General features: G+C 40.5%; 2 protein-coding genes across 2 annotated transcripts in view; both read right to left on the reverse strand.

Moving 5' to 3' along the window:
* The window catches only part of CAPN5 (calpain 5), an 82,125-nt gene that overhangs the window by 14,976 nt on the left and 52,642 nt on the right, over positions 1 to 14,507 (reverse strand). The window contains exons 4-7 of the mRNA XM_063431587.1: positions 3,336 to 3,544; positions 2,708 to 2,900; positions 988 to 1,181; positions 125 to 202 (exon numbers count right to left, since the gene is read on the reverse strand). Of these exons, the coding sequence (XP_063287657.1) occupies positions 125 to 202; positions 988 to 1,181; positions 2,708 to 2,900; positions 3,336 to 3,544 (674 nt within the window). The remainder of the gene's footprint in view (positions 1 to 124; positions 203 to 987; positions 1,182 to 2,707; positions 2,901 to 3,335; positions 3,545 to 14,507) is intronic.
* On the reverse strand, positions 9,950 to 11,889 carry OMP (olfactory marker protein). The gene has a single exon (XM_063444967.1). It carries the CDS (start codon positions 11,650 to 11,652, stop codon positions 11,188 to 11,190), a length of 465 nt encoding a protein of 154 aa, XP_063301037.1. The 5' UTR covers positions 11,653 to 11,889; the 3' UTR covers positions 9,950 to 11,187.

A 14,507-nucleotide genomic window follows, 5' to 3' on the forward strand; every position in this document is an offset into this window, starting at 1 on the left:
TTTAAAAATGAAATATTTTAGAATGCCCAACACATTATTTTCCAACATCAGCACAAGCAGTGAGAAGAGATATAGAATGCTTATTATTTAGCAGTCGTCACGTAACAGCAGGAATAGGGCTTACCAGAACTCCCCATCGTCGTCCACAGTGACCCCCAACTTCTCGCGTTCCCCTTTGCTCACTTTCTGCCATTCCTCGGAACTGTAGACACAATAAAAACTTTACTGTAAAACCCGTCCAAACTATACCGACCAGTCATCCACATTAAGTGAACCACAGATTTTTATGCTCACTGTTTTAATACAATCTTCTTATTTCAAATATTTGAAGCAAGACTGACATTTAACGTCATTATTGCTTTGTACCTAACCCCAATGAAAAAAAAAAAAAAAATAGTTATATTGTGTCTAAGGTTTGGGTTAGAATTATATTTAGGGCACAAATATGGACATAAATTATAAGCCATCAGCTCATCTCATTCTCAGCAGCCATTTTTTTTTTTTTTTATCTGTACACTATCACTGCTGATTGCATATCTCAACTTAAGGCCAATATGAGGCCACAGGTCAAACCTTCCTATAGAATCACCGATTGGATCCTACAGAATGCTGCAGGATACACTTTGTACATCAAGCTAGAGATATGTCGGAAATAGAGATTTTTTTTGTATGGTTTTCTTCAAAAGTATCTGTTTCAGCTATTAAAATGAGCAAAGATGATGAAGGAGAATCTTCTTAATGGAACAGTGAAAGGAGTTCATTTTTATAATATTCCGTGCATAGTTAGTTACGTGTATTCTTACATTAGAACACACACACACAGTTCTGATAGGGAGTTCCTTATTTACATCCACTAAATCCGTGATGTACATCCTGGAGATCTTGCACTTCACGGATATTCTTGGCAGCTTTTCAGATTCGAGAAGACTCTGTATTGTATGTATTTTTACAGAGCAGAAAGTGGCTAAGCCCTAATCCCTTGTGTACCTGTCGCTCCACGGACCGTTCCATTCTCGCTCACCCCAAGGGTTCCGCATTCGGATCATATCCAGCTTCTCGGACTTGAAAAAAGCCAGCAAACCATGACCCAAGCGAACTTTACGCACATCCGTCACGGCATAGGCATGACCCTTCACAAGACCACAGTCTAGACGGGCTTCCATATCGGCAGCTGAATTTGCCTAATATTTGTTTTACATAATTAGAGAGAACAGAATGAGTAAATGGCACAAAACAGGTTTCTCTAAGTTTCTACAAAAAGTATTACTATACTGAAAATGGGATTCATTCACAGCTCTGGTCCACAGTGCAAGACTTTTAGCACATTGAAAAGGTTTATTAACTACGGAGTTTGATGTTACCATAACAGCCAGATCAGTGATTACCAGACTGTAGGTGGCTCTTACCAGTGCTATTGGGCCGATATATAAAACAACTAATGCACTCCAGATGGTAATGGTTATCATAAAGGTTGAGGAAGGATGAAAAAAACATGCAGTATAAGTTTGTCCTACCCAGTCGAGCATTAAAGTAACACAAACAGGTAGTAAAATAAAGTCATAGTTTGTTGATGTTCCAGCACTGCAGAATATATTAATGTTTTACGTAAAAGAGAGACACTGTACAAAACAATCTAATAAACTAGACAATGTACCCAGCCCAGAATAGCACATATAAGCAATTAAAATCATTATATACTGAGAAATAAATACACACAAGAACACCAATATCCATTTGACAATTAGTAATTCACAGGAGTAGCGGCAAGCAGCAGAGATAAATTATTGTAATTTTCATCATTTTTCTGGATTTGATAAATTCCTGCGGAGGCTTGCGTCAGCTAACAAAAGAGGGCGAGCACTGTTAGTCTCATCCTGTCCCTACAGACGGACTCAATAATAGAATTGAGTCAGGAAAAGGCCTATGTGGTCCTGCTAACTGCGATTAAAGACAAAGGACAGAAGAGCTGTACATCAATTAGCAATAGCTGCAGTGGTGACGGAATGTTTATAAGGCTCTAACTTGTACCTGCTACACTAGATATGTTTAGCTCATCTTTGGTTTACGTAATCGTTATCTCCACATTTCAATGCTACAAACCACTTTCTGCAGGGACCTTCACCTCTTATTTCTAGTGTCTGTATTCATTTTCCTAAATTAACAGATTTTTGAACATTTCAGCACTTTACCAATCCTTACACTGGATACTTGTATCTTTCAGATACCCATCTAAAATACTAGCTCTAAAAAAAAAAAAAAAAAAAACCATTTATAAAAACCACCTCTGTGACTTGGCATATTTACTTGTCTCCCACCATCTCTCACCCTCGACAACCCTCACTGACCCACCATTCTCATTGTTGGCTTTATTTTTTTTGCCACATTCCCCATTTTTATCCCCGGTTTATGCTTTCTACCCCCATATTTGTCCCCTCCTGCCTCCCCCCCCCCCCCCCCTCTTATATTTGTGTTTATGAGGTTTGTCATTTGGACCACTTCTACTACTAACTTTTAATAAAAGAAGAAAAGAAAAAATATTTGTTTTAGTCCTATTACTCGCTCTGTGAAGTGGTGTTGAAGGAATGTGAAATAAGGAATAAAAAGGGCAATGTTTAGCTACTTATGGTACATCGGTGAATGCTCATTGGTCCTTATCTACTAATATAATTTCGTTCGTGAACCGCTATTGATGATGCACAAATCTAACCTTGATGGAACAGCTGATGAGGCCCCCTCGATTAAAGACCTTCAGGACTCTCTCGAAAAGATCATTGCGTTTGTTTTCATCAGTTACATAGTCTTCTTCTGACAGCTCGATGGGTTCCGATACCCCGCCTGTGAAATCCACAAGAGCATCTGCCGTATTCCCCCCATCCAGTGCTTCGTAACATCCTGACAATCTGTAGAGTGAAACACAAACTGAATTAGCTTCAATAAACAGCAAACAGAAAACCATGAACAAAATCCTCTTTCTGGCTTAACTTTATTTAGCAATATATCAAATCATGTACTCTGTGGCATCTCTCTCACATTTCCAGATATAGTGACGTTAGAACACAAGTAGAGAAAGTGTAAAAAAGCATATCAATATCTGTATGACTGGTGCTTAATGAGTACATATATGCTCTGTGCCAATAGCAAACATTACATGTTGGGTGCAACGCATATAGACAGAGATCAAAGTGACAAGAGACATAAAACAGGTTATTTTACAAAGAGGTCACGTGTTTTTTTTTTTTTTTTTAAATGTTTACCGTAGTGGCTCTATTGTATTCACATTCCCTAAACACTAAAATGTTATTAAGACATTGACCATATTTTCCACATAGACGTACTTGGCATAAGCTTTTTCCACCAGAGCGCACCACATCTCATTTTTCTCGTTAGAATGGCAATATATGAGCTGGTTATTGATGGTTGGGAGACGGTCATCGATGACTATGTCCACCCATACACCGAACCTCCAGAACTGGAAGTGAAAAATCCCAGCATAGTTCTCTGGCTTCTCTGGATTCCATTCCTGCTCCTTCCAGTTAGGAATGACCTGTATTCGATGAAGGAGAGAAGACATCATTTAGGAGAATAATTTAGCAACAAAGAACAGAAGAATGAACACTATTTAATCACATTAAAGGTTTTGTGCATCAAACTCTTTAAATACTTTGCAATCCAAAGACTTGTAATGCACTAGAGTAGAACACTGAGGCTCCAACTCCAAGGCTCCAACACTTTCGCAATTATGCGAAACATAATCCGACAAACTAAAAGAGCCCAAGTTTAGTTATCCACGGCATGGACCACAAACCAGGAGAACTCATTCCAGAAATCTACTACTAGAAATCAGGAAGTCATACACCTGCAAATATGCGTTTAGTGTCACTAAACTTTAAATTAAGGACCCATGCTTATACTGTATGGAGACTGTTACAGATGGACACAAAGCAGATTCCTGCACACTAATAAATATAATCTGTAAACCGCATTGCTAAATTACCCGCAATGTGCAGGATAGCAATACCATTTCTGAAATGTCATTGTTGTCTTGGTTCAATGCCAAAAAAAAATATTTTTTTAAATGCACTTTCTGGTTTTATTTTTTTATTTTTGCTGTGCAAGGTAATACATTCAATCATGCCATGCCCCAACAGCATTTGACAAGCGATTCATAGTACATAGTTTACATGTGGTAGGGCATTCAGCAGTTATGTGCACATTTTTAAGTTTAAAAGAGGTTAAATTGAAAGACTTGGAAACTTATTGAGTGAATAAGCTAGGCACACTTATCTTTAAAGGTAGGTTGCTAAGAAATGAGAGAGCCTGGCATGTGGGTATATAGAGATGTCATATGACAAAACAAAGTCCAACAAGTGGAGCTACGCCGGGACTGAACATCATAAGGCTGCACATGGGTGGTGGAAGGACCGAGAGACTGGCATATGGTGTACCATGGTAAAACTCTGAGTGGTAGAGAAGTAGAGAGAGAAATAGCAATATGATGCTAAACGTTGGGTTCGCATTAACTATATGGAACTATCATGACATATACATTGAGTTCAGGTTTCTCAGCCTACACCCACGGCAGGGAGAGTGCTGTTGGTTTGATAGTTGTGGCATGAGTCTCTTATGTTGTCACCCTGCCAGCTCCAGCTCTCAGTGCACTTCTGAGCACTTGAGATAGCCGACCCATGGCATATTTCTGCTTAAGCCAGGGGTCCCCCGGCACGTTGTCTTCTCACCTGCGGTGTGGTGTTCTCCCAGTGGGGGGCGTAGCTTTGATGGAGTAGTCCCTGCTTGGAAATAGTGTGGCGCACCGTTGGTCTAGGTCTGTGGCGTAGAGACTTTCGTCGGTTCGCCCTCCTTCTCCTCCCTGCCATCCAAGCCACGGGTTGTTGTACGGTAACACATGAGCATGTTGCCAGTGGAACCCCCCCCCCCCCCAACTGTGCCCCCATGAGGGTAGAGTTTGGCCCAGAACATACCGTACATGTAACGTAAAATAGTGTGGCCTGCAAACGAGCCACAATGTCACAGACCACAACACCGTATAAGAGATTTGTTTAGCCTCTCCTCAAGAGAGGGTAGCGGTGAGCCGGTCAAGGGGTCACACGTGGCGTCCTCCATGATGTTCTTTGCTGGTCCGGCAGTGCAGGTATGTCACTGTTGGGGCTTCGTTGCTGGGTCGCAGGCTTTGGTTGCCGGGATATCCCTCACTGGCAGGGGGGGAAGGGGGGAGGAAAGAGCGTGTCGGGGAGACCTCCAGGTGAGTGAGCTGCAGTCAGCGAAGGGATCAGCCGTCTCCCACGCGCCGTCTGAATAGGCTTCCTGTAGGCCTCAGGTTTATCCCCCTGAAGAAGCCGCCGATTATGGTTGAGTAACCTTTCACTTGTTGTCGCAATTAGAAACCCCCGTCTTCGGGTCTGGTACGCAGGCAAGAGTTGGGGCTTTTACTTTTGATTGTGGCTGATTAAAAGTATTTTAGCACAGAGCTCTCATGAAATGCGGCCGCTCGGCATGGCTGCTAGGCTTCCGCCCCCAGAAAGTGCATTTTACCTCCTACTTTAGAACATGTTGACAGGGATTGGGAAATATGACATTTCCAATGCTGAGAAAGCAGCTAGCTGTCCTGATTTTAGAGAAATCTAAACATATGCTACCAGTTCTAGCACAATGCAATACAATGTGAATATCTATAATTTAAAAGGAAACTACAGACACCAAAACAACTTTAGCTTAATGAAGCAGTTTTGGTGTATAGATAAAAGATAATGCCACTGCAGTCTCAGTGCTCAGTAATCAGGTAATTACATACACAACAGAGACAAAGATAACTGAATAGATCGCTAGGCAGGCAGACGGATAGGTAGGCACACAGACTAGGATAGCAAGATTAGATAGAGTGTACTGGGGTAGTATTAGGATAGTGTAGGCATTAAAGCAATGTGCTTACTGTTAGGGCTGCATAAGGATATACATGCCCAGTGCTGCTTAAGATTTGTAGGTGTTACAGTCAGGGCAGCTGCGATTAAATACTTAATAGTGACTACTGAAGAGTGCAATTTAGGGCCACCAGACTGCATTTGGGGAATCAATGCATTTTAGTTGTTGGGATGTCCAGGACCTGGGACTCAACTCTCCTATACTAAAAAAAAATATATATATATATAAATATTATATATATATATATATATATACATACATATACACTATACACACACACACACCATTTAATAGGCACCCAGACCACTTCAGCTTAATGAAGTGGCCTGGTTGCCAGGTCCATCTAGGATTAACCCTGCCTGCTGTGAACATAGCAGTTTCAGAGAAACTGCTATGTTTACAAATGGGTTAATCCAGCCTCTAGTGGCTGTCTCATTGACAGCTGCTAGAGGCGCTTCTCATCGTGATTTTCAGTATGATTTTCTGGCACTATAGTGGTCCTTCAAAAAAAATTAATAAATAAAAAAAGTATATATTCTATATAGTAAGGGTTCTCACTCTACAAAGATAAGTGGTAAATAGTAAGGGGGAGAACAAGACAATGTTCCCCATTAGCTTGTGATTCTGGACCGGTTTAGCTTGGGGATCCCATACAGATCAATGATTGCACCATTATATGGAGAAAGCCTTACTAAATACGGCATATGGGTTACCATATTATTAGCTGTACAGAAAGGAGAGAAGGTTTCATGGCAATTGCTCCATCTGTTTATTAAGGCTTTCTGCATCTATCACCGTATAGCAATACCAAATCCATCTCTGCTTAATGGAAAATGACCAGTTCTGGACGAGTAACTTACAAGCCATGAAAATTAAATTTATGTTCATTCACACTACTAATATGTCTTCCACCCCTGATGCATGATGACAGCCCATTACATCTCAAACAATTCAGAAATCTATAGAGGGACGTTCAGCAGAAACGTCCAAAGCATCACTTGTGTCAGTCACACATCATCAGCTCATTCATTCATCAACAGGAGCTTACTTGGCAAAAAATAAATAAAAATTAAATACGTTGCAGGAAAATGTAAAACCACTGCAAATTATATAATACCACGTACCGTACATGTAACATAAAATATTTTATTTATTAAGTAAGATTCATAGCCTGCAAACAAGCCACAATGTCACAGACCACTACACCGTATAATAAGAGATTTGTTTCTGTAGCTACAGACTCAAACACACGCACACACTGACACACAAACAGATACACACTGACAAACAGTCATACATGCTAGTCAAATTTTACACTTTTATAGTACCCTCCAGTTTCTAGCAGGAGAGTGGCTTCGCTGGTGTCCAGTGTGAAGGCTGAAGCTGTTGGGAGCTAGGGGCTGGTACTACCAATCCGCACGCCCTCCTCACTGCCTACCCGTACTCACCCTCACGCGGTTCCACATCTCTGTTAGCTGGGAGGGAGAGACAGGCTCCCACTCCCTCCCTGTCACAGTACCTTGTGATGCCCAGGCTGTGGACCACCTGCATGTGCAGAGGAATCTTTCCAATAGTCCCTCTCCTCTAGTCAGCAGTACTGCTGCCGGCTGCTGTAGCCCCGCCCTCTTTCATAATGCGAATGATGTCAAGGCCCGCCAAAACAGACACACTATAAAAAGGGTTCCTAGGGCATAGGCCATTGTTGTGGTTCATTGTTCCCAATAGCGCGTTCTAGTTCTCTGTGTATTTCTGGTTTATTAATCCCGGCTATCCGGACTCCTTTCTGTACTCCTTTGACCCGAGTATATTACGTTGCTTCTCAGATTTCTGGTTCCCCTGACTCTGGCTTGTCCTCGACGGTTAGCTGTCTCTCCAACGTAAAGCCCGGCCACTCTAGGATCCAGTATACATTTATTTCTAATTATCATTTACACCCTGCGTGTTGGGTCTCTTAGTATTCCTGACACTCCCATGATGCAGATATTAAAGGGGCCAGGACGCACTGTTAAAGGGTCACAGTGCAGCTGACATGTCCATTATGGGCCCCCTTATTGTTCGTGACCCGTTGCAGCCACACTGGCTGCATCAGCAGTAGTTCCGTCACTTGCAACATGAGGAGTGTAGTCCACTCTGTAGCATCTCTAAAGTAATGTCCCTGGTTAAATACAAAGGGTTAGTCCAACGTCCATGACCAAATCTGTTTTTGAAGTGGTCATGGAGGAGGAAATCTGACTGTACAAGGTTTCAGCTTAAAACTCTGCAAAACTAGGAGTTATTTGCACTTGTGTGTCAGGGGCTAGATGCACTCTTAGCACACATGATTTCAGTAGCCAAGAACTCTGCTCCAGACTGCCTAATATCAATTCTGTGCATATTTTACATCGGTCATCAGTGCATACAGGCAACAGAAGTAATTTGATTCTCCCCTTGTAGGCTTTGTCTTATGTCTCCCCATCCTCCCTACAGACCTGCCAGCTCAGATTTTTTTAAAGGATTCCTCCCTTCCCACTCCCTCTCCTCTCCCCTTCCCCTTCCCCTTCCTGGTTCAGGACGCTCTGAGCTGGCTAAATGACCCACTCAGTCAAGGAGTGAGGTCAGGAGGCGTGAACATCACCAGCAGGAGCTTAGCCCAAATGGGCATTATTCATAAAAAAAAAAAAAAAAAACTATAAGGGTTGGAAAAAACCTTTAGTAATATTCTACAACAGCGAATTAAGAAGGACATTCCATTCTAGAGTGTGGTTAATAAATAGGAAAATGCTTCTCTGGAGTCTGTGTAATGCTAAATGAGTAGGTCATTGAATTCCAAAGAGGTCTGCTAGCACTAAATGAATGAGACATAAAATTCTAAAAAGAAACAAGTTAAAGTAAAATTAGTAAGGCCTATAATTCCAAATAGACATAGTAACATTAAACAAGTAGGGCATTCCATTTTAGAAATAGAGTCTATAAGGACGAGATTGCACTGACAACGAATGTAGCATCGTCAACTCATACGTTCATCATAAATGAAATCATTTTTAGGATTGTGGCACATGGGAACAGAGAGACAAAGATTCAGCCCTTCATTACGTGAGTTGATCCCGGCACTATTTGATAAACTATAAAGATAGCTATGACAGAGAAATATTATGGAATACGAGTTGTAAAATGTAAAAATAAACAAAAAAGATGATTACAGTGCTACACATTGGTACCATTCTTATGTCTTCTCTCCTGTATCTGCTGGGGATGGACAATAAAATCCATCTCGAAATGTGAATAGCTGGAATACGTTTTCTGTGATTAATGACCAAGTAGGTCATACGTAGTAAAATGGAGATGAGAGCTCATATATACGGCTTCGTTCAGACCATTAATTCACTCTCTATCTACCCCACAGAGCAGCATTAAAGCAGATGGATAACCTGTAAATGGAGAGTTCGGAGGTAGTTGCCGACCTGACCTGTTAAATGGAGAGTTCGGAGGTAGTTGCCGAATCCCATGCAAACCTTTTCAGATCTTCCAACATTTCAAATAGGATATGTTAATTTTAGGGGTATGTGTGGGGGTGAGGCTGTTCTAAGGAAATGTTAGGTGACTTACCAATAATTAAAATACTATTTAGAACAAGAGCAATGTATCTTATTTACACAGACTGACTTCTAAACACATTTATTGTAGTTTAAAAACAATATGAAGCTCCTAGAAAAAAAGGAAGATTTGGGCCCAAAATAAGGACGGTCTCTCCTAACGAGGAACACTTAGGAGGTATGTTTTTTTTTAAAAGGAATGCAGGACATTGATTGAGGAAACATTTAGTACATCACACTGCAAAACAAGGTGCCTTTATTATGTTGTAGCTTAGAATCCAAACAAAGTATTCTTTTAAAACCTTTCACACACACTGTGACACCAAGAAAAATAAATGAAATATCCCACGCAAAAAGGTGTAAATTCATTACAACTGAATACACCAGTATTTGCAAACATTTATTTTATTTATCATAAGACAAAAACATTTTTCTTTAGGAACAGTAGCAAAAAATGTGCATTTGGATATAGATTTAGATACGAGATTGGTATCTCTGTATGTCTTCCAATAATTAACTTCATCATTTAATAGAATGGTTTGTAAGTTAAATGTTGCCTTCAACTTCACATGAAGATAGATTTCACTGTAATTATATTATAAGCAACCAAAATACACATATACGTATCACACGGACTGTGCATTATGGGAACATAATCCCAATGAAATGGTCTAGAAACATGATTAACTGATAATAAACTATAAGACTGTAGGTCTCCAGATTCCACAGGTGGCATCAGGTTCTCCTAATACATGATTTATGGTTAAGTATGTTTTGTTTTACATTGCTTAGAAGTTGTGTTAGGTTTCTTTTGATTGCAGGGCAATACCAGGACATCTATATCCTAGTCTGCCAGAGATTAGTGAGAGTTATACTCCAGAGCAATGGCTAATTTTTGCAGCTGATTGCATTAATTCGACCAGTCTCCTGATCAGGATATGGCCACATAGAACCTGGGAAGACATAGCTACAATTCTGTCTCTTCAGCTCCCGAGATCAATATTCTGACTGAATTAAAAATGGCAACACACACACACACACATATACATATATATTTGTGAAGATCAAAGACTAAGCAGTTCTTTTATTTAGGATAACCTGTTCTCATACAAGAATAACGTTATACCTAGGGGAAGGTTTAAAAATCTCACAGTAAAAGGGTCTATTAACGCAGCTCTTTCTAGTTATGCCATCATAGATTTGAGTGAAGCATGCAGACGTCAATTAAAACACCATTAACAAATGTACAAGTAAGATTTTTATCTCTATGATCTTGACGACAGTACAATTATTCATAAAATATAATTTCAAAGTCTCTTCGTTCTCTTTTTAACTATGTCCTAATAATAACCTATCGACCTGATAATGTGTTTTAATGGGTAGATGATTTCTGTATATAAATATGTGCCATATTTATTTTTTTAGCTAATTGGGGGATTTCTAATACAATACGATATACAATAACAAACAATTTAAATCAGATTAGCAGTAATCATGACATAGAACAGTAGGGAAACAAACCGAATAAAATACTCTGTAAAATGCATTCACTCTGACATTAATTGGCATTATTGCTAGATTATTACATTGGAGATCTGTAATTAACGTGTAGCTGTTCAGTATCAATACAATATAATACACAAAATACAAGTAATTCTGTCCAGCGCCTGGGATCTCTTCAGGCCTTGAAGGTCACGGAGCATTGGATTGTGGAAGGGTCAATGCCATCTTGGAAGGAAAAGACAAAGTACATGACTTTGCGGATTTTGGCAAGGTCACAGAGTCTTTCCCCAAATTCTTGAGCATCTGCCTCATTGCACTGCACCTCATCATGTCCCTCTGCTTTCCAGAAGATGGCCGATGGATCCAGGAGCTGCCGGGTCATTAGGTTGGTGAGATCAGGAGTCCAATGTTGGGAGGTCCCTGTGACAACCAATTTACCGGGTGTTTTTAAATGGACCTTCCAATAGAGAAATTTCAGCTTCTGTTTGCTGAAGTCCAAGCGGTAGATACACTCATTGGGTCTTAGAAGTTTCTCACCATCCTGTGCCTTGGAATTCTTCTGCTGCAGGCTATGGGCCCTCATATGCAGGCATTTTGTGAGGTGGACATCTTCAACAAAAGGAAGTTCTAGTGTTTCCATTTCCAACTGTTACGGTGGCCTGGGCAAGAACTCTTCGAGAAATCTCCTCGTCATACAAAACACGAAGCAGTAATGAAATCCTCAACACAGTCTTGGCTTCTCTTTACCTGCCTCTTGCTCAACAGTGCTAAGCAACGTCAAATCATTGAGGTAACACATCTCTGGAGGATTCCAGTGGATGCTCTCTTGGCTAATTCACTGCTCATCATTACGCAAGTGCTTATGTAAACAAATCTTAAGGGAGATTGTTTATAAAGTAAGTTGCCTTAGAAACACCAAGTGGAAAAAAAAATATGAAACTGTAATGACTTTTTAACTAGCATGACCATACTGTATGACAACTCAAAATATAATGCTATTAAGGTCCTTTAGAAATTGACCATTCTAATACCTTTATGGCTGGTCCCCACCACCCAGAAGCTGCTGTCAGGATTATGGAGATTCTTCTGTACCATACTACATTGCTCGGTTAAATTTAATAGTGAATCCTGGGAATTCACTGATAAATATTTGCGTTGCTGGCACCTTACGGCTCTGTGATATTTGAATAGAACAAATCATTAATAAGTCACTTTTCACTACCCAAGAGCAGTCGGTGCAAGCATCTCAATGTAACTAATCCCATTATCCCCAGAGACTGCACACCACTTCGGAAGAGCGGAAATATTACCCCATGAGAGTGTCTACTTATAGATCAGGTGGAAATGATGACACATTCTGCAATTTTCTAAAATCATGAATGAAAGATAAAAAAGGATGGTTGTATGAAAAATATAAAAGAGTTCAAGATACTATATATTAAATTTAGATATATAAAGATATGTTTTCAAGGTGTGTGGTATATGATTTCACACCATAATGTATGGTTTGACTGACCCTTTGCAGTACAGTAGACACTAATCTCTGTGCAGTTCTGTGACATACATGTCCAAGCCTGCCTGAGATTAATGGGACTTACTCTCCAAAAGCTGCAGCTATTATTTTCTGCTGAATCTATTATTTCAGTACCTCTCCAAACACAGATACTGTATACGAAGACAAGATATAAGACAGACAGTGAGCATTTCTCTCTTCGATCCTCTCCCAGCAATAATAGAGAGAGATGGGGCTAATGACATTAAAGGGTTACTCCAAGCGATTTTAAGTGGTCATGGTGGTTGGCGTCTGAATGTGTAGTGTTTTTGCCAGAAACACTGCACATTCAGAGTTATTTTTAATGGTGTGTCGGGGCTAGTTGCACCCCTAGCACATGTGGCTTAGGCAGTCTGGAACTGTGATCGGGCTTCCTAATGTCAATTCTGTGCATATTTTACGTCTGTCATCAACACACACAGAGCACTGGAAACAGACGTAAAAATGTTCTCAGTAACCTCTCCCTCTGCTACTTAATGGGGGGGACGTTGTATTTAAAAATGTCCCTCCCTCTTATCAGTGGGGCTCAGAGTGCGCACATGGAAAGACTCAGATGGGGGCTCGGAGAGGTGGAGAGAGACAGATGAGGGAATGGACAGGAGGAGAGACACCCCGGACAGGAGGAGAGACACCCCGGACAGGAGGAGAGACACCCCGGACAGGAGGAGAGACACCCCGGACAGGAGGAGAGACACCCCGGACAGGAGGAGAGACACCACTGGGGGTTTGAACAAGAGTAGATACACCGCTGGGGGTTTGGACAGGAGGAAAGGAAAAGATGTGGGTTGATAGAAAAAAATAAAAAGAATAAAAGACAGATGGGGGTTAATAAAGGAGGACAGTTGATAAAGGAATAGTATAGGAAGAGAGATTAAGCCCAAGCACGGTTTGGCTATTTGAACCTACATTTTGCAATTCAGATTGTAATACATTACTATTTTATTGTTCAGAGAATAAATCTTGTGTATTTGTATATAATGTCAACGATGCAACACAGTCAGCCTACCGCTGGGTGCATTGAGTGAACACTCAGAAGAACAATCCAACCTCCTCAAATTAAAGGGCTAACTCTATAACACAGAATAACTTAGAGATGGTGTTGGACAGCAGCGTTGACACTGGCGAGGCTGCAGGGACAGTTTCTGTACATCAGAGACGCCATATTAACTTGCAGTGGTTGTGGTGCATATATATGTCATGCGAGTCAGACTCCTTCCAAATGTATAGCAATAGGACATTCATTAAACTGCTATAATGAGGATTTATATACATTCATCTCACATAGAAAAACAAAACATTCTTCTACCAAAGAATAAAAGTATTAAAAAAGTTTTGTTTTTTTAAAAACCCACTGCTGCATTAACCAGGTCTTCCATGAGTGTCAATCATCCAGGTACTCCATTAACCAATGTTCTCCAACTTTTTTTGTTTAAGTTTCAGCATTGATGGACGCAATGAATATGTGACTGATGTCACAGCGGTGAAAGCCATTACCAGCAATTTAGAAGCTAATCTTCTTCATAAAGGCCTACTCCAAGGACCACGACCACCTCAGTGTTTTGAAGTGCTCACATAGGAGTCTCCATGTGCAGTGTTTTGCTATGTAATGCACCACATACAGGTATAGAGCACATTGCTGCTGGAGATGTAAGTCAGAAAATGTGTCTGTCCTCAGTATAACGGTGACAGGCGACACAGCCCGACTTCCAAGTAAGGCGGATCAGGCTGCAGGGAGAACCAATATATTTATTAGATATAGAGTATAAGTAGACATACCATTATAAAAATTGTGAATTGACAGTTACCCTTTGACGGTCAATAAGATAAAAAACAAACAAAAAACATTTATAAATATGGCTTAGCATGAGGTTCATAACAGAGGAACAGTGTTACCATCAGGCTACAACCCGTGACCGATCAGATGTGTTTACGGATTAGATTTC

Source organism: Pelobates fuscus, chromosome 1 (genome assembly GCF_036172605.1).
Source record: "Pelobates fuscus isolate aPelFus1 chromosome 1, aPelFus1.pri, whole genome shotgun sequence".
Taxonomy (NCBI): Eukaryota; Metazoa; Chordata; class Amphibia; order Anura; family Pelobatidae; genus Pelobates; species Pelobates fuscus.

What these genes read in the sequence shown, in the direction of transcription:
- OMP (XM_063444967.1), bottom strand. Translation starts at nt 11,652, where the DNA reads ATGGAAACACTAGAACTTCCTTTTGTTGAAGATGTCCACCTCACAAAA.